The sequence below is a fragment of the Equus caballus genome, chromosome 3, assembly GCF_041296265.1.
Source record: "Equus caballus isolate H_3958 breed thoroughbred chromosome 3, TB-T2T, whole genome shotgun sequence".
NCBI lineage: Eukaryota > Metazoa > Chordata > Mammalia > Perissodactyla > Equidae > Equus > Equus caballus.
In genome coordinates, this window is record NC_091686.1 from 72,894,931 (window position 1) to 72,918,375 (window position 23,445).

The 23,445-nt window shown below is 36.5% G+C and overlaps 1 protein-coding gene across 1 annotated transcript in view; it reads left to right on the plus strand.

The window, feature by feature from the left end:
- Positions 1–540: 540 nt before the first annotated feature.
- Positions 541–23,445, plus strand: part of TMPRSS11D (transmembrane serine protease 11D) — a 55,322-nt gene continuing 32,417 nt past the window's right edge. Inside the window, exons 1-3 of the mRNA XM_005608988.4 lie at positions 541–656; positions 20,159–20,280; positions 22,453–22,571. Coding sequence (XP_005609045.1) covers positions 649–656; positions 20,159–20,280; positions 22,453–22,571 — 249 coding nt within the window. The 5' untranslated portion in view covers positions 541–648. The remainder of the gene's footprint in view (positions 657–20,158; positions 20,281–22,452; positions 22,572–23,445) is intronic.

Below are 23,445 nucleotides of genomic sequence, written 5' to 3' on the forward strand. Positions count from 1 at the left end.
TATGATGATATAACACAGCACGTACGTCACATTCTCTTGAATTAAAAATAATGACTTTACAGGGGCCCCCCCTGGTGGTGTAGTGGTTAAGTTTCAGAGCTCCACCTCCGTGGCCCAGGGTTCGCAGATTGGGATCTCGGGTGCAGACGTAGCACCGCTCATCAAGCCGTGCTGTAGCAGCATCCCACACAAAATAGAGGAAATTGGCACAGATGTTAGCTCAACAACAATCTTCCTCAAGCAAAAAGAAGACTGGCAACAGATGTTAGCTCAGGGCCAATCTTCCTCACACACACAAAAAATAATAACAATAATAACTTTACAGCATGTGGAGTAGTTGCAAGATTTCGCACAATACCTATGACCTGTTATCATGTTTAATCACAACTTACCAGAATAAATGAAATTCCTACTGATTTGTGAAATTCCCTGTCCATTTCTGACTCCGTTTCACAAGTCATCGTATTGGTTCAAGTTGTTTCCTTCAGACTTGTTTAGCAAGTTAGATTTTAATTACATGCGATTTCCTCCTTTGCCTTCAGCCCTTTCATAGATCACACATAATACATAAGAGTCATCCATTTGAGTGGAAATCTCAGAGCAGCTGGACAGGCAGAAAAAGATACCTCTTCATTATCCAGGATTAAAATGTATAGGTAAGTCCTGTTTTTGCCTCTGCAGTTTTGGAAGTTTTACTATATTGTAGAGTATGTGAAAAATACACAGAAACTTAAGAAACATTGGCTGTGTCTAGCAATCTTCTAGTTACTTTTCCAGAAACTTCACTAAAACTCCTAGATATGGATGAGATAACGTGCTTGATATTGTGTAATTAAGGTGCTTGTTGCCTGACTGAATTTTTTACGAAATGAATAAACCTAAAGAGATGGCTTAGCATTATGAAACCATGTCTTTAAATAAGGAAGTGTTTTTTGTTTTCTCATGTTTAACTTTTCAGGAAGTTATGTGTAGATTTTAAAAATTTAATTGGTAAAAATGTTTTAAAATTTTTTGAGGATTCTGTGTTTCTGCTCCCATCGCAGTATCATTCTGTTAAATACGCAATCCTGAAATCCTCTTTAAGAAAGTAAAGGCAGTATTTGTCTGCATTTTATATATTTAATGGCATCTTTATTTTCAAGTAAATTCTTGTTGATACTTAAGAAAAAATTAGTATTTGTCTAGTTTTCTTTTCAGTTAATGAATACTTATTTTCATACGTTGTCACATAAATAAAGCAACAAGTTGTAGCATAAACCAGAATCAGTACAATCTGAAAATCATTATATAATCTGATGTGTTTGCTGTGTCTATGAGCATATATAGCATTCATTTTGTTTTTCTGTGAACACAGAAAAATATGATACTGGTAAGTCATTTTAAAAGAGGGATAAATAGGGGCCGGTCCTGTGGCCGAGTGGTTAAGTTTGCGCGCTCCTCTTCGGTGGCCCAGGGTTTCACTGGTTTGGATCCTGGACGCGGACATGGCACCGCTCATCAGGCCACACTGAGGCAGTGTCCCACATGCTACAACTAGAAGGACCTACAACTAAAATATAGAACTATGTACTGGAGGGATTTGGGGAGAAAAAGCAGAAAAAATAAAAAGATTGGCAACAGTTGTCAGCTCAGGTGCCAATCTTAAAAAAAAGAGAGAGAGAAATAAAAGCATGGACAAAGTGTTGGCTATGTTAAGTGTAGTTGAATCTATTTTAAATCTCCTGAACTTTAGAAAACTCAATCAAAATTCAAATCATTTTAATAAAATATATGGAAAATTATGTGCATTTGTAAATATATATATATGAGTGAAAAATGGGTAGCACTCTGTTTCTGACAATAAACAATAATTAACAATTAACAATATTATAAATAAAATAAAATAAACTATTTCATATTCATATAATGGATAGTTTTAATACCTATTAAAATAGGTTAAAATCTATGATGTAACATATACTGTGTCTGCTCTCATTTTATGTAAAAACAAATCAGAAAATTGTATTTACTCACCAACTATCACTTTGTAAAGCTATTCATGTGAAAAAGTTTAATCAGGAATATAAAACACTAATCACGTTTGTTGTGTTAAGGTGGGGAGCTTATGAATTATATTTTTTCCATTATTCTTAAACTTTCTATAACAATGTAACATTGTTTTGGTAATCACAATAAACTTTGAAATGTATTTTGCTGAAATGCTTTTAATTTTACAAAGAAATTTGCTTGATTTTTAAAAAATTAACCCTTACAAGCAGCTAAACGTACATCAAAATGTCATTCAAAGGAAAATAAAGGAAGACATGTAAACAACACAAACACTGAGAGAGATGTACAATTTCAGAATGCTTTGAATCAACCTATTTTCTAAATTGAGCCAACCTTATAAGAAATATGACAATCAGACCTAAACTTCCAAAGAACTCTTCTTTGGAACTTTGGTTTCTATGGATCACACTTTGAAATATTTTATTTCTTAAATAGGCTGCATCTACTAAAAATCAATTCCTTTATTCGTTTTTCCTTTTTGTTAACCTAAAATATATATAACTCTCAATTAGTTTTGTTCATTGGTTGGTTGCTTGGCTTTTATCAGAATGTGATTATTACAGTTACCATGTCAAACTGATGAAATTTTCAAAATAACTTGTGGACTCTCATTCAACAAAATTTGAGAACCCATGACTGGGAAACAATGCCTTCCATCAACCTAAATTGAGAGCAGAATTTTCAGTGGGAAGAAGAGAGCATATTCAAATGGCCTGGGGAGTTAAAAAAAAAATAGAGAAATTTTTATTCTGACAATCTTACTTCTAAGCCAGGACATCTGTTGGAGTTTAACATTGCGAGGAATGAATTAAAACATACAGTTTCCTTCTCTGCTGAAATATTCCCATCAGCATAGAGACATAGCATACTATCTCCAATTGAAAAAGAAAAATCTCAAAAACTCCACTATTTTCCAATTCCTCCATATGCTTTAGGGAGCAGGGTATCCAAATTGGGTAGAGGAAGGGAAATGGAAAGGTGTAATATATTTTTTAGATAATTCTAGATCAATTTTAGGTAAATCTCCAGAAAATTCTGAGATACCTTTGGTTGAGAATGGGCTCTCTTGGATGGTTCAATTACTTTTATATATAAATTAAATTCTCAGACCTCTTCCAGGTTGTCCTTTCCTGAAGATTCCAAAGATAATATGTTCCTTTCTTTAGCCACCTTGTTCTCCCTTCCTCTCAAGGAGGAAATCCTACCACAAGGTTCAGGAACCTGGGCAGCTGTGATATCATGATATAATCGTTATTCATTTCAAATCCTTGGGTATTCCAGATGTTCTCGGGTCCACCATGAGAGTGTCTACGTCCATTCAATTACATAAAAAGTGTGAGATGAGGTTTGGAAAATAGGATGAAGATTTATAAGCTGGAATTCAGAATATGGTTTAGATTTAAGGTAAATGAGCATATCTCAGCTCAGGAACAGACAAGTCTTAGCAGGACCCCTCCCACTATAGCAAATCTTATTTCCATTTTCTTCCCTTTTGTCTGTGCTCGTGAAACAATTTACTGACTACAGAGACTTGTCAAAGCCAATCAGGTGCACTGCCTCCTAACAGCCCAAAACAACATGAGACAAAAGTGTTGGGGGCGGGGGGGGGGGGGGGGGGGGACTCATATCTGTCAAAAATGCATTCCAAACTCTGTCTGTTGTTTCAACCTGGTTTATGAATTGTTATTTTAACTTTCAGAAACCATGCTTAAAACTGTAAATATTAGGCAAAGGATATATTTCTTAGTAGGAATTAGGCAAGTAGACACCAACTTATCCATACAGTCACAGAGCCCAAAACAGTGCATTTAAAGTACAAGCTTTCGCCCACAAAAACTTTGGGCCACATGCAAAAACAGTTGCCACATTTGGACAGAATGTTTTTTAATGGTGGTATAGGCTGGGGCAGTGGCGACAGCACTATAATACACAGGAGGATAAGCTGCAATCAATCACCTAAGAACACATATTTTCTAGCAAACTCTGTCATGTCCACTGCCAATTTGGCCTCTGGAAGGCACTCCTAAGATATTTCCCCTGAAATATGTTACTTTTCTAACTCTTATGCCACTCCAGCTCCCAAGATAGCTATGGTTGATATCCCTAAAATAAGTCTTGAGGACAAGAATCAATACCTACAATTGTAAGGGGACCTAAGATACCCAATCCAATTCCTTAAGCAGTATTGCACCAACGTGAAGGACCTCATTTTCTTGAACAAAGAAAACTTGCCTTGATTTCACAGTTTTTCAGAGTATTCCTTAAGTTTAAATGTAGCATGCACTCATGATATGTAAAATAAAGCATCATCCCAAGTCTAAAACCATTCACTGGGTAACTATCTTAAATGATTGAAGATAAAACTGACTTTGGAATAGCTTACATTGATGACTAACTCAGCAGAAAGAAAATGGCAAATTCTGTTGAATATTTACAATATCCATTTGCCAAAGGCATGAACAAGTGTATCAGTGATTAATAAAATGATATGCGAGCTCAGGCTTCAAGGCAGTGGACTAAAAAGAGCCACTGAAAATATTTTTTCCAGCCTAGACAAATTTTATTCTGACAATCTTACTTCTTAGCCAGGATATCTGCCTGAGTTTAATATTGCAAAGAATGGATTAAAACATACAGTTTTCTCCTCCCTTGATCCATACCACCTCTCTAGCTATTGTCTCAGTTCTCATTTCCTCCCCTTAACAGCAAAACTCTTCTAAAGGTTTGTCTAGACCCACTGCCTCCATTTCTGTTTTCTTCTCCTATTCACCCTTCTACTTTTTAAGTTTTTTATTGTGAAATATATTACACATAGAGATTAGTTTAAAAAATGAAACTTTGAGGTACTTAGCATTTTTTAAGAAAAATAATAGCACCAGTACTTTAGAAGACCCTGTGGGCTGCTCCCCAACTACATCCTGTCCATTAACTACCCTTCCCCACCATGCACAAAGTAACTGTTTTCTGGTGTGGTAACTAAATTTTCTTGATTTTCTTTGTGGTTTTACCACTCATGGATAGATCCATAAATAACATATCATTTAGTTCTACCTACATCTGAAATTCATATAAATGGGATCAAAATTATATTTTATAAAGTATGTAGTAATAATTTATTCCTGTTCACAGCTGTATGATATTTCATTATAAGAGTATACTATAACTTACATATCCACTCTTCTTATATCTTGCCGTTACAAATATGCAGCTCTGGACATTTTTGAATGGGTGCAATGGTACAAACATGCAAGAGTTTCTCTTGGGTATGGATTTTCTGGGTCACAGAGCATGTGCATGTTTATCTTTAACCTATTCTCTCCTCTTCCATTACAAATATGTCCTCCCCACAGCTCTGAAATAGCTCTTGTGCAACTCTTCAGAGATCATCCACATTGCAGAATCCAATGGTCATGTCTCATTTTACTTAACAGCTCCACGGCAGATCATTCCTCCATGAAACACAGTCTTCACAAAGCTACTAAAACACCATTTTCTCTTTATTGATTCCTATCTCATGGGTCAAGCTTTCTGAGTTTCTGTTACTGGATCCTTATTATTTTCTTGTTGCTCAAATTCTGAGTAAGTTGAGGTACACCTTCTCTTCAGTAGCTGTACTTACTTTCTGAGTAATTCCGTCCAGTTCCACGGTTCTCAGCACTATAGAAGCGGATGGTTCCCAGTGGCAGCTAGTGGCTCCTCAAGTCCACAGTCACTCACTAAGAAACCCAAGATGCTCTTGCTTAAAAGCAACTTTTAATTTAATATGGAAAAATAAGCCATTTTGAATCCTACATATCCAAGCACTTTATTTATACCTTTTTTAGGTATGTACCTTATTAATCCTTATATTATACTTCATTCATTTATTCATTATTTGTTCATTGAAAAAAATACCTGCTTTTTGAGTGCCTAATTTGTGTGAGCAACTGTTAGGTGCTAGACACACAAAAATGGATCAGAAAGGCCTGGATCCTGCTCTCGTTGTTTATTGGGAAGACAAGCACTAAAAAAGTTAAACAAGCAAGTACCTATCTAATTATAGTCATAGTAAGTACCATGAAAAAACGTTTAGGGGCTTTGGTTAATTAAGATGAACAGAAGCAACTGTCACCGAACACATTTATTCTATGGAAATTTCAGAAGAGCAAAAGAATCTTCCTGGCCAGGAGATGACCATATCAGTGATTAATATGAAAATATGTAATCTCATTTTGATTTATTTAATAAGGTAATACTAAAATAAGCATTATAATGGAGGAAACTCTCTAGGAGTTTATGGAAGGCTTCTCCGAGGAAGTATTATTCAAGTAGAAACTTAAATGCAGTCAGGAAACAAATCATGCTGGTCTTTTTGAAGGCCATATTAAAGAGTTGGGATTATATCCTAAAAGAAATGCAAAACTGTTAAAGATTTGATGAGGGCAGAGACATTATTATATTAGAATTTTTGAAAGATCATCTGTCTCTCTCTAGAGAAGGATCCCCGTGGAGAGGGGAGATACCCACTGATGAAGGAAGACTAGTTGGAGGCTAGTTCAGTATTTCAGAAAAGGAGTGAAGATGGCTTAGACAAAAGAGGTGGGAGCTGCAATAAAAGTTGAGACGTATCTAAGAAGTAGAAAGGCTGGGACTTGGCGCTCAATCGGATATCAGGAATGAGAGAGGTGTGTCAAGTATTGTTTTCAGGTTTTCTACATGAGTAACTTGGTGGACGTTGGTTTCATTTACTGAAAAGAAAAATGCTATAAAAGGGACTATTTGATAGGGCAGAGAGAGGTTGTGAGTGTTAAAAGGGAGGAGGCAATCGATTCAGCTTCGGAAACATTAAGTTCCAAACACTAAGTGGGGACATGTGAAGAATGCAGTCGGATATTTCAGTCGGAAAAATCACATGTAGGTCAGTGTTTCTCCAAGTGTAATCTTTGGTTTATCTCTATCTGCACCCCCTAGGATACTTGTTAAAGCTGCAGATTTCTGAACAGCAAAACCAGACCTACCTAAACTGTCTATATGGGTGTTGGATGCAGGAAATTTTCTTTTCCAAGCTTCTCAATTGATTCTTAGGCACGCAAAAACTTGAGAACTTAGATGGAACTTAGATGGTTGGCTTAGATGGTAACTGAAGCTCACTGAATGAGATCAACCAGAGAGAAAAGATATTACTCAAGACAGAACATGGAGCAACACCAGGCATGGTTGAATAGAGGAGAAGCAGTCAGCAAAAGACATTTAAAAGGGGGAATCAAAAGGATAAAAAGAGTGTGGAATCATGAAAATCAAAAGAAAGAGAGTGTTTCAATAAAAAGGAATGGTCAAGTGTGTAAAATGCTGCTAATAAACTAGGTCTTATCCTCCCTCAGAAAGACATGAGTGCCTTAAGGCAAAGACAATTCTTTGGTCACTTTTTAAAAGTCCCCAGTGCCTAGCAGAATGGTATAGTAAGTACTCAACAGCTACTGATTTTTCCAACATTCATTCAACAAACTCTGTATTAATAGAGTATCCATCATGTCCTGGGTTGCAAAAAACAATAAGACCTCAGAGAAAGAGCACAGATAAAAAAAATCAAGAGAGCTTTCTGTGCCACCACTTAATCTCTCTGCACATCAGTTTATTCATCTGTATACTGGGGAAGTTGGAATGGATATTCCTGGAACTCCCTTCCATTGCCAACATTCAGTGATTCTGTGATTCTACAGAATGTTATCACTCATATAAAATGCCACTATAAAAAATTATATTATTTACAGCTAAACCTGGGTTCTACCTAAAAGAGGATTGTAGAATTTACCATTTATTGAACACAGGCCAGAGTTCTAAGTCTTTTACAAACAGCATCCCATCTAATTCTCATGACCCTCTGAGGCATCTAATTGTGCCCATTTTATGAATGAGCAAACTAAGCCTCAGGGAGGTTTTGTCACTTGCCAATGGTCACATGGGTCTGTCCAATTACAAAATTCAAGATTATCATTATTTTTTTTTTAAGATTGGCCCTGAGCTAACATCTTTTGCCAACCTTTTTTTTTCTTCTTCTTCTTCTTCTCCCCAAAGCTCCCCAGTATGTAGTTGTGTATTCTAGTTGTAGATCCTTCTGGTTGTGCCATGTGGGACGCCATCTCAGCATGTCTTGATGAGTGGTGCTAGGTCCGCGCCTAGGATCCCAACCAGCGAAACCCTGGGCAGCCAAGCAAAGTGTGCAAACTTAACCATTCAGCCATGGGGACAGCCCCAAGATTATCACTATTATACTCTATTATCTTTCTATATTACTTATACAGTAATTAAAAATACAGGCCCCTGGACAGAACTATGTTTCATAGGAATATTTATATAAAAATAGAAGAAACTGAATAAACAGATGCATTTGTTCAGAAGACAAAAAGAAATCCCTCATGTGTGTGGCTCTTCATGCCCATGTTAGAAGCCATGGCAACATTCACTGAGTTGACAGAGCCTCACTTCCATCATCTACTTCATCCTCTCACTGTGCAGATTCACTTAAAGAACAGAAGATTGAAAACATTGGGAGATACAGTGGAGAACTAATCACAGTCAGCCCCTGCCCTCATTTATTTGACTGATCAAGCACTGACACAGGGCCAAGTGCCAAACATTATTCTAGCTGTGCTAACAAATCTTTAACTCATTTGTCCTCACAACCATCTGGAGTAGGTACTATTGTCACCTCCATTACACAGATAAGGAATTAGAGGAGAAGATAGGTGACTTCCCAGGTTCACATAGCAAATAAATGGCAGAAGTAGAATTTGAACCCAGTTAGTCCAGCTTCAGAGTCTGTGCTCTCAACTGCTGCCTCTCTCATGGAGCTGACAGTCTGCTGGGGAGCTTACAGTTTATTGTTGTGAGGATGGGGGACACAGATATGGAATATGTAAGCAGACAGACTTTCTCAAGGAATAAAGTGTTTGCGAAAGTTGAGAGTGTGTCATAGAGGTGAGAGAATCCACCTAATAGAGTAATCATGGAAGTGAGAGGGAACCATCCTTGTGAAGGAGGGAGGAGGAAAGAACAATGTGAAGGTGACAAGGAAACTCACTGATTCTTTGTTTAATAACAAAGGAGAAAACTGAAGTCCAGAGAAGTGATTTGCGTCATGTCGTACAGCTTTTCTGATCACTTCAACCATGTTTTACTCCTACCATGCGTACTCCTTCCCAAAATAAAAGAGATATCTGTGGCATTTTTTCTGAGCTTTGAGGAATACATTCTATTGTATAGGACTCAAAAATATTAGTATTGGTGATCTTGGAACTCTTCGTTTCATTATGACACAAAATCATCCTGGTAAATGATACTGAGAATCTCAATTCTTTCCACTGCTTCTGTAGGCAATTTGGGCAAGAAGCCACTAGGATTAAATTCAGAAGAGATTGAGTACAAGACGTTATTTTAAAAATATACTGACGCAACTAAATATTACTCAAGAGCATTTGAAACAACTAATCTTGGGTTTGGTCCATGATTCATTAGAAGCCACCTTTTTTTCCTCTGAGAACAATTATAATTTACTGGATATAGTTAAATAGAACTAACAGTGATGATTCCAGTCTCCACTCCTCCCCTCTAAGTTACTGGTAATAACAATCAACCAGTTGCACTGAGAGAATAGTTACAGGAAATTTCTGGATTCTCTATCATGCCTGCGAACTTATTCCCTCCAGTTTGTGCTGAAATGTCTTTCTTACTTTAGACCCTTTACTAACAGATTTTTACTTCTTTAACCTATGCGTTTAATAATATACGATATTTCTTTTTTCTTTGTTCTGCCCCGTCATTCATAGCACCTCCTTCTCCACCTCCCTAAGTAAACAATGTTAAAAACCTAGTATACATCCTTCCATACAAATTAAGCAGGATTGTTTCCTTGGCAACTGTTAGAATCTTTTTAGATTTGGGTCTATATATAACAATCAAATCAAACAGTGGAGGATGAACACATTTGGGGCAAAAAATCCTACCTTGTGCTTCTCTGGAGTGTGAAGCACCAAATTCCTCACCTCACTGGGACATACATTTTTTAGAAACAATGAAATAGCCTGACACTTTCAATTTAGTATTAAAAATCAGGTCACCTTGAACTGGGAGTAAGGGCCCCTGAATCCTTTACTCATTTATTTTCTGCAGAAAGAAAACATATTTATTTCTAGATTAGGGTCAGTATAGTTTGACACAGCAATAAATTAAGGTTTGGAGCATCTTATAATGATCTTAGAGCAGAAGAGGATTGTTTGTGTACTTGGATTTTAGGAAAGAGAAAAGGAACTAGTATGCCTTCAATAAAATTACTCTTTTGTCTGGGAGATACACTGATCTAATTGTACCCAAAACCTTTGTTACATAAAGTGTGGTCCTTGGACCAATAGCATCAGCATCACCTGGGAGCTTGTTGGAAATGCAGAATCCTGGGCCCAACTCCAGATTCACTAAATTAACCCTTGCATTTTCACAGGCAATTCATATATCCATTAAAATTTAAGTACTAAATTAAACAAACTACAACTAAACTAAACAGCTACGAGATAGTCTCTCAAGTATCCAAAATGAAGACAGAGATAGAGCAAGAGGTATTTTCATGTATTTAAATATGAATAAACATGTCCTGTAAGATGGGCATGTGAAGGATGTCCCATCCCTCTCCTGCAGAAACACTAATGCCTTGGGCAAGCTAGAACTCACAGAACAGCATTTTCTCAACTGAGTTCTAGGAACACTATGTTTCTCAAAATGTTAGGTGTTTCAGAAATAAATGTTTCTGTGCTCAAATAAGTTTGGGAAACACTGCTATCTAGTCAGTTCAGACTGCATAAGGAAAGGAAGAAATAGGAGAATTGGAGAATGAGCAAAGAACGAATGGCTTTTTGTCAATTGGAAGACTGAATTTAATATCAGTTTTTCTCTAGGACTTCTCAGCCTTTTTTGCCACCCGACCCATGACAGGTGACAGTAATACATGTGACACACTACCGTGGATCTAATCAGGCTTGTAAGCAGTTCCCAATGCACTGCTTGTAACTCCACCCAAAACAATAAGAAAATGCAAATGAGTGAGAGGAATTTTATACAAGAACTATCTGCCCTAAATTGTGTAAGAAGTAAATCATTTCAAACCCCTGACTCTTTAGCTATTATTTGTAACAAATTGCTTGCCATCAACAATAATACACCACTGTATTCCAACACCTCACTGAGAATTGCTTTCTAGGAAACAGCATTGAAACTTGAACTGAATGGATTATTGAGTCCTTTTCTGTTGCTGTGAGTTCAAGCCCACCCTCATTATCAATTATTCACTGAGAGCTTGGTAATTTTTTTATTGCAGTAAGTTAAAAATCATTAAAAGATAAATTTAATTTTAACAGCTTTGTTGAGATGTAATTACATACCATAAAGTTCACCCGCTTAAATGTACAATTCAGTGGTTTCCAGCATATTGATAGAATTGAGCAACCATCACCAAAGTCCAATTTCAGAACATTTTCATCATCCCAATAGATACATTTAACTTTAAAAATTGATTTTAAGTACTCGTTTCCCAAAGAGCATTTTGACAATAAAATACTACTTCTTTATACTGTCATGAATATTTCTTTGTAATTTGCAGAAAGTTGACAAAATAATGTTGGTACTAATAAAAGTTAAAGATCATCTTTAGTTAAAAATAAAGAAAAAAGAAAATGAAGGGAAAGAAGAAAGGAAAGAGAGAAATAAAACCCAGTTTTTGAAAACTAAATCCAGATAGGAAAAAATGCTATTTGGAGGAAAATAGACAAGGAAGCAAATCTTCAACTAAATGGTTCTTTCTTGCTTGGAAACTAATCTGGGCTCAATGGCTCCGTCAATAGCTACACTTTCTAGTACTCAGAAGGAATACTACCACTGAACAGCAGTGCCCTCTAGAGCATGCTAGGCTCTCCCTAACATTAATCAGCAAGGAGATCATAACCTGTGTTGGGACTTTCTCTGTTGCAATTGTTGGTGTTGAAATACTAGGTACATATTCTTTGACAACGGTAGAGTCAACAGTATTGCTCCCATCACTTTGTGGATTTAGTGACTCCTAGAGAAATATACTTAAAATATCACCATCATGAAGTTCCAGAAGAAATATTTGCATCTTTTCTGTCGTTTTCAAACAGATTCAAGGTAGGATCACCTTCGTAGACAATGCCTCCTTTTACCGTAATGCTACTGTGTTTGTTTGCACATTGAAAATGCTCCACAGTCTCTATTAGGGAAGCAAGATGCTACCCTTTGGGCAGCTGCAGAATTCCAGCAAAGATGGACTTCCTTATAAAGGCCAGGGTATATTAAGTGTAGCAAAGCAGTAACCAGAATATGACTCTATGTCTTTAACTGACTCCTTGTCAGTCAGTCATCTTTGGACATCTTCTATTCATAATTATACATGGCTGATTCTACAACATAAATCCCCTAACTCCAGTTCTCTTTCCACATCCCCTGAAAGGTCTTCTACAATGCAAGAATTAAACACCATGTTCAGAAGTTTCAAACCAATTAAAGGAATATTTTATACCTTAGATCCTTCATTTCAAAAACATGACTGATATTAGAACAAAGGAAATCTCATAAAAGAAGAAATGATCATTTTTAATTGGAAAAATTTAATGCCTACCTTACTTATTGCAGAAACATAAAGTGAATTTATTGACCAAGAATACATTACAAAACTGGAAGTGTTTTTCAATTTAGCAGAGTCTAAATAAATTAAGATTTATGCACTGTGATGAAGCACAATCTACAACATTTTCCTTCTCTAATAATTGTTAATACAGCCTCAATCACTGGAACCCAGTGAAATTTTTTTTTAATCAGGTAATGATTGCTGTAAATCATCTTGAAATACATTTCAGTGCTATAATAATAATAATAAACTGGAGAAAGAATGTCCATGGCCTTCTAGTATAGGAAAATGATTCCTTCAAGTTTAGAACCAATTAAACAAAGTATGAATAGAGCACCATTAGGGAAGACATTTATTTTTCTCCCAGAAGTAAAGGTGAATTCGGCCTATTGTTGCCACATCCTCTCATGGTGTTTGCTCTATGACCTAGATCTGTTAAAAAGAGCCTGAGTTCCAGAGTATAACCCAAGTCCTAGGAAGAGAAAAATTTAACTAGCCTTTGAAGCAATTGAGCCCACACTCTTAGGGGCAGCAGGTTCTCAAGAACCACCATCAACTCCCAACTCAACCACTACATACACATATACATCCTGATTAGTCATTTGTCTGTATCAACTTGCAAACTTTGTAAGAAGAATTTGAATTCTAGATTGGCTTTCCCTACAAGTAGCACATTCCAGAACTTCAACACATCATTTCAAGTCTGCTATATATAGTTGTGCAGTTTGTGCAATGCACAAAAATGCATGGCTCAGGGGAAGACTGGAAGCTGAGACAGAGTCTATGCTCCCTGCCAAGCTGTCTGTCCCAGAGCGAAGCTGCATGCAGCCCACAGAGTACCCTTTTATAATTGTCTCTGTCTCCCAGAGAAGTGTCTTTTCCTAATTCTTACAAAAGCATTATAGAGGTTAGCTCTGGTCTCTCACATCTTGCCCAGCCTCTGTATCCTCAGGAAGTATAAAGTGATGTATATTCTCAAGAAATATAAACTTATTTGAATGCTACCCAAGATAAAAGTAAATAGGAAAGTAAATCATTGAATTAAAAGAAAGTAATGTAATGCCTTCCAAAGGTACACACACATAAAGCGTTACGTATTCGTGATTCAAGGATAGGATTCTTATCTTCCATATGAACCCAGAGTTTTCAGAATGCATCATGGTTTAATAAAACAAATAGATTCAAGAAGTCTTAAAACTGTGGCACTGGCTCTGCCACCAACCACTTGTTCAATCCTGAATAATCCTGTGTGTCTCTCTTTCCTTTTACAGTGCACCTAAGTTTATCAAGAACAAAAAAACTTAAGAATTAAAAAAATAAATAAAAGTGTTAGACTAGATCAGTGATTTGCTGGAAATAGGAGAGGATCCTTTTCTCCCATCCCAAATTCAAACAGAAAAGCTACTCCATTTTCATCTGTTTTCCATTATTAAGCTTCTAAGAAAGACCTTGCTTGAACAAAGTGTTGCTCAAATTAAAAAGCATTAAACCATTGAATCGAATAGTCTCTACTGCCTGCCTAGTGGAAACTGTCTAGCGCTAATGAAACTGACTAAATTAGAGTAAGTCCCTTTACTTTGGAACTGTTTCTCATCTTCTTAATAACTCCAACATATAAAACACATTCAATTATATGTGTTCATGTACCCTGTAAGGATATAAGGTTGTTAAGGTCTGTAAAAATATTTTTGAACTTTTCATTTCTGAGCATAAACAATAAGGTAGTAAGTGTGATAGAAATTAATAATAACAACATGATGATTAACAGAAAATCTCCTCCCATCTGATGTGGACATTTGCAATTTGAGCTTGACAGACCTGGACTCACATTCCAGCTCTATCACATACTAGCTGAGTAACTAAGCCTCTGTTTCATCATCTGTAAACTAGGGTTATTTACAAGGATTAAACTAAACGATGTAGAAAAACTCAGCACAGTGCCAGGTAAGCACTCAATAGATGGTAGAGATTATTCTCTGATCTATATTTTACTTGTCAGTATTCAAAATGAGAATGCACAGCATACAATCCTATATGAAGTCCCTCCAAATTATAGTAAAATTATTTTTAAACCCCTCTTTGCCGTGTCATTCAGTTTTGCCATAAACAATGCCTGCTGTGGACTCTGTAATGGGTATTGTGTGAGAGATGGGGCATACCCAACAGACAAGATGCATCTCTCCGTTTCACAAGTTACAGCTAAGAGGTTGGGTGCAGGCAAGAAAATCATTGTTTACCAGATGAAGGGATAAGGACTAGACAGTTCATTGGACATTATGAGACCAGATGAGGGGGAGCTAAAGGAGGGAAAAGAAAGATCCTTGAATTGTCTTAAGAATAAAATGGGAGTTTGCCAGTAGCTGAGGAATGATGATTTTTCAGGCAAAGGGTCATCACACACAGGAGCGGCTGTAATATTTAGTTTGACTGAGGTTAAGTGGGCAGGTGAGGATGTGGCAGAAGATGAAGCTGCAGAGGAAACTGTGATGGGCTTTAAATGCCATATGGAAGGTTTGGATGCCATCCTGAGGATCTTGATGGCACTAGAGATAAATTTCAAATGAGGTAGGGGAAGGGGAGGGTGTCAGAACCTAAGATTTAAATTCAAAAAATTCCTGGAAGCATTTTAATGAGTTGATTGCAAAGAAGTCAAAATCTTGGATTCAATCTAGATTGCTTTTTTCCCCCACATGTCATAAGCGAACCATCAGCAAATCCTCTAGGATCTAAATTCAAAATATATCCAGACTCTGACTGCTTCTCACTACCTCCCCTGCTACCACCTTTGTCTAAACTACCATCATCTCTCACCTCAATTATTGAATGGACCTCCTAAATTATCTCCCACTCCATCACAGGCCCATTACTCCCCCCACATCACCTAGAGTGACCCTATTAAAGAAATAGATCTGATGTCACTCCTTGGCTCAGAACTCTCGAAGAATTTCTATCTCACTCAGAAGAAAGACCAAAGCCTTACATGCAAACCCTACGATCTGTCCCCACCACTGACTCACTACTCCTTTCTGACCTTATCTCTCTCTAATACCCCCCACCCCTAACTTGCTGGGTCCACTTCAGTCCAGCTGCCACTTTGCTGATCCTCAAATTAACCAGGAAAGCTCCTGGCTCTGGACCTGCTGTTCCCTCTCCCTAGATCATTCTTCCCTGGTATCTTCACGGCTTATTCAACTTACTTGCTTCTGGTGTTTATTCAAACGTCACCTTCTCAGCACAGCCTTTCCTGGCCATTTTACCTAAATTTTCAGCACTCCTATACACACTCCCTTTCCCACCTCCTCATTTCTTACCATTATTTTACTCATTTATCTTATTCATTTCTGTCCCTCTCCCCCCCATCATTAGGACTGCTAGGATTGTCTGTTTCTTTTCATTGTATTCCCAGCACCTAGAACACTGCAGGCACTCACCAAACGTCTCTTGAATTAACTGATTAGTGGAAGAAAGGAGACAACTTAAGAGGCATTTTAAGCAATACAAGTAAGGGGATAACAGCCAGAATTGAGAAAGAAATACAGGATATAGAGAAAAAGACTTCGGTGGTAAGAAGCACTGTTTGGTGACCTCTTGAATGTGGGAAGTGACGAAAGGGGACAGGTATAGTTAATTCCTGGGTCTCTACCTTAGGGTACCAGGTAGATGGTAGTGACATTCCCAATATTAAAATAGTGGGGAGTGAGTGCAGCCTGGGGAAAAAGATAGCACGCTCAGTTTTCACTTGAACTGTTACATTTAAGGCGGTTGTAAAGCATCCATAAGATGTCAATGGATAATCAGAAATGATGGTGTGGAGCTCAAAGACAGAAGTCTGGGCTGAAGATCTATCTTAAGAAATATTATCTTATTGCATGCTTGCTGAAACCATGGCCTCGGATCACTGAGGAAGAATACAAAGGAGGAAAGGACCAAATCTTTGTTACTATGAAACCTGAAATCTTATTTAAATGGACACAAAATTGTCTAAAATTTCTGTATAAACATAACACGTGTATTTGAATTTGCAATTATTCTGTCACTGTTTTGCTCCATTTTTGTAGACAATGGAAAGTTATTGCCAAATGGCTCTATTAATCCACAACCATGTATTGGTTGTAATTATATGTCAGTGGCAGAGGTTAATTAGTATTCCTACATAAATCTGATAATGGAAGGTGTACTTTCAAGTTAAAACTAAATCAAAAATTCTTTTATTGCACACTTACTACATGTAAGACAAAGTTCTAGCACTCAATTTAATAAGCACTCAATAGATGTTGATTATCTTTGCTTCACCCAAGTGAGGTCGGAGAGAGAGGAGTGCCAAAGCTTTCTTGGCTCCTGTCGGTTGAGGGAGGAGGTTATGTGAGAGGAAGTGCATGTTCTTTGATTCAAACCAACCTGGTTTCCATTTCCAGCTCTGTCACTCCTGAGTAATTATGAGTTATTTACTCTCTGAGCCTCAGTTTCCTTATCTTCAGAACAAGGATCATAATACCTAACTTACTTTACAAGACTATTATGAATATTGGCAATATACAAGTACAATGTCTGATGCTTAGGTTTTCATAATAAAAGTATAGAATAAGTTTTCCAACATTCATGTAATTTTCCACCTCAATGAAAGAGAAAAAGAGAGAGAGAAGCTTGTTAAACATGTCACAACTGCATATTTGTTTTGCTGTTTAAACGCAAGCACCAAAATTCTCAGTGATCAGGATCCTGCTTTAAAAGCAAAATATATTCTTGCGCAGATCTCTATTGCATTATAAATCAAACTTCAGACAGTGTTCACAAACATGTTTTCTCTAATAGTTTACAAAGTAAATACTGTGCACAATTTAGTTTCTGTTGGCATAAGATTTTTAATCAGCCACATACAGAGGTTCAACGATAAGTTGCACTACCAAAAATAGAGCAGATATTTCTTCAGCTGTTTCTACAGGGTGGAACAACCCATTCTTATGCAATTAATTATGGCCTGTCAGCGTAAGGTAATTTGGGCTCCACACCCTTTGTTTACTGAGTCATGTTTCATGGTGCTTTTCAGTCATTGAATTCAAGAAGTTTTCCTTCAAGTGAAGCAAAGTTGGCTCTAAAGTCGTTCTCATGGGAGGCTCATCTGAGCAAAAGCAAATGCTGACTCTCGCCTTCGGTTTTTGCTTTGGGGGGTTTTGGCATTAAATTTCGTTTTTTTTAGTACTTCTCACTCCACACTCATAAACCTTGACACATCAGTTCATCTCTGGAAAAGCCAGCCTCCGGTTGTTGAGGTGGAGGAGCAGTCAGTTCAAAACTTATTTAGGTTTTAGAGTTTACACTTGCCTGCAACCCTGTCTTCTTTTGGCTCTTACACTGCTCAGCAGCCACTAATGTTTACTAAACTCATAAATGCCAAACACTGTGCATTTGTGATCACACGTCATTGGCACAACAACCCCAAAAGGAAACAGATGAGTAAACTAAGGCTCAAAAAGTTAGTGAATGTCAAAGTGCCAATTTTCTCCAACGTGAAAATTACTCAGAAGTGGTTCCCAAACATTGGATTCTGGACCGGTGCCAGTGAAAGTCAGTTTTCACTAGCATAGCAAAATGAACAAGTAAGAGCAATGTAGTAAAAAGACATTATAACGCTAAAGCTCAATTACTCATCTTATTATTCTGAGATTATGCCCTTCCGACTTTTATACATTTAAATGCCCTTTTATTAAATGATAATGTTTGATCATGCTCAATTTTTTAAAATTGTGAATCTGCCTATTCAACAAAATTAAGTTGGAAAGTCTCTGTCCACCTCCAATAGTCTTCTGAACTGTTACTGGTCTCAGAGCTACAGCATACAATGCGCAGGTGATTACACTGTAAAATACCAAGAGGTGCCCCATGATAGGTATGTGAGTCAGGCAAAGCCCAAACAACACAGGCAACCCTGCTGTGAAACCTAAATGTCCAGGAACCACTGACCTTCAGAGCATTCCCTTCATAGTTATACCAGAATGTCAGCAAAACAAATAGAAAGAATGAAAGACCATATTCTGACTAAAAGTAACCACTTTTCAGCTCTAAGTCTTTTAAATCTAAAACACATCCAGGAATTAACACATGCAATAAATATTTATAAATATCATAAATATTTATGAACCACTTAAATATGCTAGGCACCCTATGAAGTGTCAGAAATACAGGCATGAATATTATCTTGACTTTCAAGGTTTTCACAGCCTAATAGATAATCTATTTAATAGGAATATATACTTTAGAACACTTAACCCCACTGATCTTTAAAATAGCCTTGTGACGTAAGTATTATTATTCCCATTTTTCAGATGAAGAAAGTCTCAGATAAATGACAAAATGATCTCTAAACACACAAAGGATAAAACAGGAATTCACACTCGGCTCTTCTGGCAACCTCCTCAGTTTGAGTGTGTGTGGTGCTGGGGAGGGAGGCAGCAAAGAAGATAGTAACCCGGGCTCTATGCTAATATAATACCAGATGCTGTGTTAGTAAAAGTCTATTGCCTTACACTGCAGTTGATAAATTTGTGGGGGAAAAAATGATAAATTACACAAATCCTCTGCTGTTGGTGCAGTTCTAATTCATTTCAAGTAGGAACTCTCCTGGATCTCAGCTCTCAGCCTCTGGCTACATCCCCATTTTTATTAATATGGAGAATATTACATTGAGCAATGCTACTGTTCTGGCTCCCTCTACCCCTCTTCACACCCTAAATGATCTATCTTCTGTACATCCCTGGGGATGGTGCCCAGAAAAGGGAGCTTACTACAGTAGCGTCCACATAGAGTCTTAGAAAGAGTTGTAGTAAAACAGAGAAAAAATTAGTTGTTATTCTGGAGAACATCATCAACTGGTAGAAGGAAAAGCAATTGTAAACCATAGTTTAGATTTCCTTATCCTTCTGTCAAACTACCTAAATGTCAACACTTTTTTCAATTTTTTCTTTTAAAGATTGGCACCTGAGCTAACAACTGTTGCCAATCTTCTTTTTTTTTTTTCTGCTTTTTCTCCCCAAATCCCCCCAGTACATAGCTGTATATTTTAGTCACGGGTCCTTCTAGTTGTGGCACATGGGACACCACCTCAGCAGGGCCTGATGAGTGGTGCCATGTCCCCGTCCAGGATCAAAGTGGGTGAAACCCTGGGCTGCCGAAGAGGAACACACCAACTTAACCACTCGGCCATGGGGCCAACCCCAATGTCAACACTTTTGTGTTGAAAAAAATTTGAAAGAAAAACCATCAAAAAGAGTGTTCAGTTCAAGTTCCTTTCCAGAACTAAATTCCTATCAAGAATTATTCAGTTTCCACTATAGAGAGCCATATGCAAGCTAAGAGACTTAGAAAGGCAGACAATCATCACGGGCACTGAAATGATGGTTTTTCTGAGTGAAATGCATGGCTTTGATCCTTTTCTCTTGTCTTAAGGCCAGCACGGGCACCATCAACCTCAAGATTCCTGAATCCATATGTAGTGTGTCTTCTTGTCGTCGCTGGGGTGGTGATCTTGGCAGTGACCATAGCTCTACTTGTCTACTTTCTAGCTTTTGGTAAGTAACAGAAGATTAAAAGTACCACCTTTCAGACTAAATAACTAAATATACTTTAAGATTAAAAGTTTGGCATTTTCTCTTTTATTGACACTTTTATTTTTAAATATAACATAATCATGTATCTTATTCATTATATTCCTAACTATATGCTCATGTCTATATTTTCCCTCAATCAATATTTTTCTCTTGTCTTTTTTGGCCATTTTAGTATGATAAATATTATTACCTAGGCATATATCTAGCCAAAGAAAAAACTCTTGATACTTTTCTGATGTTAGGATTTGCTCATTTTGCTTTTTCATTAATACCATGAGTTCCTTCTTCATTTAATAACCTGATAAAATTTTAAAAGTGAAATATTACAAAGAACCTTAAGTTTAAACATTTAAAAGTTGAATGTACCTAAGTGTTTGTTAACTCATGATCTGTCTCCTGAAAACAGTCTTAGGAGCAGAACAGTTACAATAGGAGATGAATTTGCAGTGAAGAAGCAGAAAGGGGTAAAAACAAACTTTAACAAAAATCCTGTTCTTTTATTATTTGTTTCTCTCATTTCTTTTAATTTTTTTTACTAAGTCACAAAAAAATAGGGAAGAATGACAAGATACAAATAATATAAAGAATATATATACCCTGCTCATTCATTAAAAACTTTCTTTAACATCTCAGTCAGTATTCTTTCAGATGTTTTAATGTAGATAAGATGTGTCAAATTTCACTAAATGATATATGGTATAACCTGCTTTTTTCACTTAAAAATACATTTTGAGGTTATTTTTATTTCAGCTATAACTTTTAAATTGTGTGTGACTGTGGAGAGAGAGAGAACATAATTTATTGTACGTCATATTGTAAACAGGCAAAGATGCTTAACTACGCAAAGGTTGAAAAACTCCCAATGGTGCAATAAAATTACGAACATTAGGAAAAGCAGTAATTAGGAGCAATCTTTTCTGCCAATCAAATTACAAATATCGTGGCTAAATTTTGCTATCAAATCACCTGGAGTCGACTATGTCTAAGGTGAATTACAGAAATAGGAAAAAGAAGCATCAAGTTCCCCATTAAATTTATGAGTTTTTACTCTTAATGATACTGTATAGTCATGCATTGCTTACTGATGAGAATATGTTCTGAGAAGTACATTCTTAGGGGATTCCATCATTGTGCAAACATCATACTTACACAAACCTAGATGGTATAGCCTACTACACACCTAAGCTACATGGTACTAATGTTATGGATCCACCACTGGATATGAAATCTGTCACTGACCCAAACATCACTAAGTGGGCATGACTATATTGTCACACTTAAACACAAAGGGAGGAACCTAGGTAAGTAGTCTTCGAACTATATCCCAGTGACCCCTTATGGCCCTAGAAAGACCTGTTCTCCACCACAAAGAACTACACTATCTTTCTCCCAAGATCTCCAACTCTTTCTTCTGTTTGAGCTATTTCTCTGCCGTAAATTCTGTATATGAATGATCTAAAGGAAGCAGAGATTTTTTTTCCTGAGACAAATTACGTTAGGTTACATTCACGTGCATAAAGTTTCTAAGATGAGTGCAAGTACGTTTTAAAGATTTTTATTTCCTTCACACAGCTGAGTATGTCCACTGGAAGACCCTTTTTGATGGAAATAATTCACTTTGGACAACCAAATTAGATATCTTGTCAGAAGACATTTTCTAGCTTAGTCCAGAAAGACTAATGACAAATCACTAATTCCACTATAAAGAATATTATTTGAAATAATTTTTTAAACTATTCAGAATTACATGTGGTTATTCCTTGATGATAAATGGATAATAGCAAATTACAGACAATCATTAATATTTCTTGAACGAATAAATCTGAAAACACAAATCTCCCTAAAATATAGTAAGAATGAAAATTATGATACTTTTGAATGATTTTTAATTTCTCAAATAATAATGCAGCTCTGATTTTTATACATCTTTAACAGTTACAGCTTTGCCAATCTTCTTAAAAACTGAAAGAAAAATAATTTTATTATACTTACATTTATATTAAGTTTAGAGTTTTCTTTCTTTCAAGGCAAGCAAATTATTAAAAATTGTGTAATATAGCATCTCATAATCCTAAATAAAGATTAAAGTACTTAGTAACATGAGACTGATTCTGCCTTTTGTTTGTTTTACAGGTCAAAAATCTCACTTTTACCGCAGCAGCTTTCAAATCCTAAATGTTCAATATAGTGATCAGTTAAATTCACCAGCTACACAAGAATATAGGACTTTGAGTGGAAGAATTGAATCTATGGTAAGTTAATATTTTATCCATATTTATTTTATGGATCATATATTTGATTCCATCATAATGAATATGATAATAAAGCTAATATTTGTGATATATTTGTAATTGCTAGATGCTCTACATATTTCCCTCTCTCAAATGGTGAAAGATTTGATTCTTTGTGTTTTTTCCAAGTTAATTTGCAGGTATACTGGTTCTTATTCACATTTCAAGTCACCAGTGAAAAGTATTAGATGGATCATGAGTAAATTTTGTATGATTATTATTTCAAAGACTGAAAGTTATTGTTTGTGCAATTTAAGCATTTATTACTGCTCACCTTGAGAATGCCTTTTTAAATCCTTTTCATTTTGTCTTCTTTCCTCCTTCTGCATTCAACCAAACACACACTTAGAAGATGTTAAAAGGTATGTTTGTATATCAATAATGCATAGTCTGGACATCACACCAAAGTGTGTTCAATGATACACATAGAAAATATACAAAGCAAGCTTGGATTTCCCCTTGAAGAGGCCAGGGTACCTACCAGAAAACCTACCAAAAGTGTACCCTTAGCATTCTTTCACCACCACAAAACAGCGTCTGCCCTTCAGCCGCACAGAGTCAGAACTGACCAGTCTCAGGATTACTCACTTACCCTTACCTTTTTTAAGAGTCCAAAGAATATAAATTAATCCAATGGTTCTAAAATTTTAGCATGTAACAGAATCACCTGGCAGGCTTGTTAAAACACAGATTTCTGGGCCCCCATGTCAGAATTTCCGATTTAGTAGGTCTGGCGTAGGCCCAAGAATGTGCATTGCTAACAAGTTCCCAGGCGATGCTGACGCTAATGGTCCAGGGACTACACTTCAGGAACCACTATGGTAATCTATAAGAG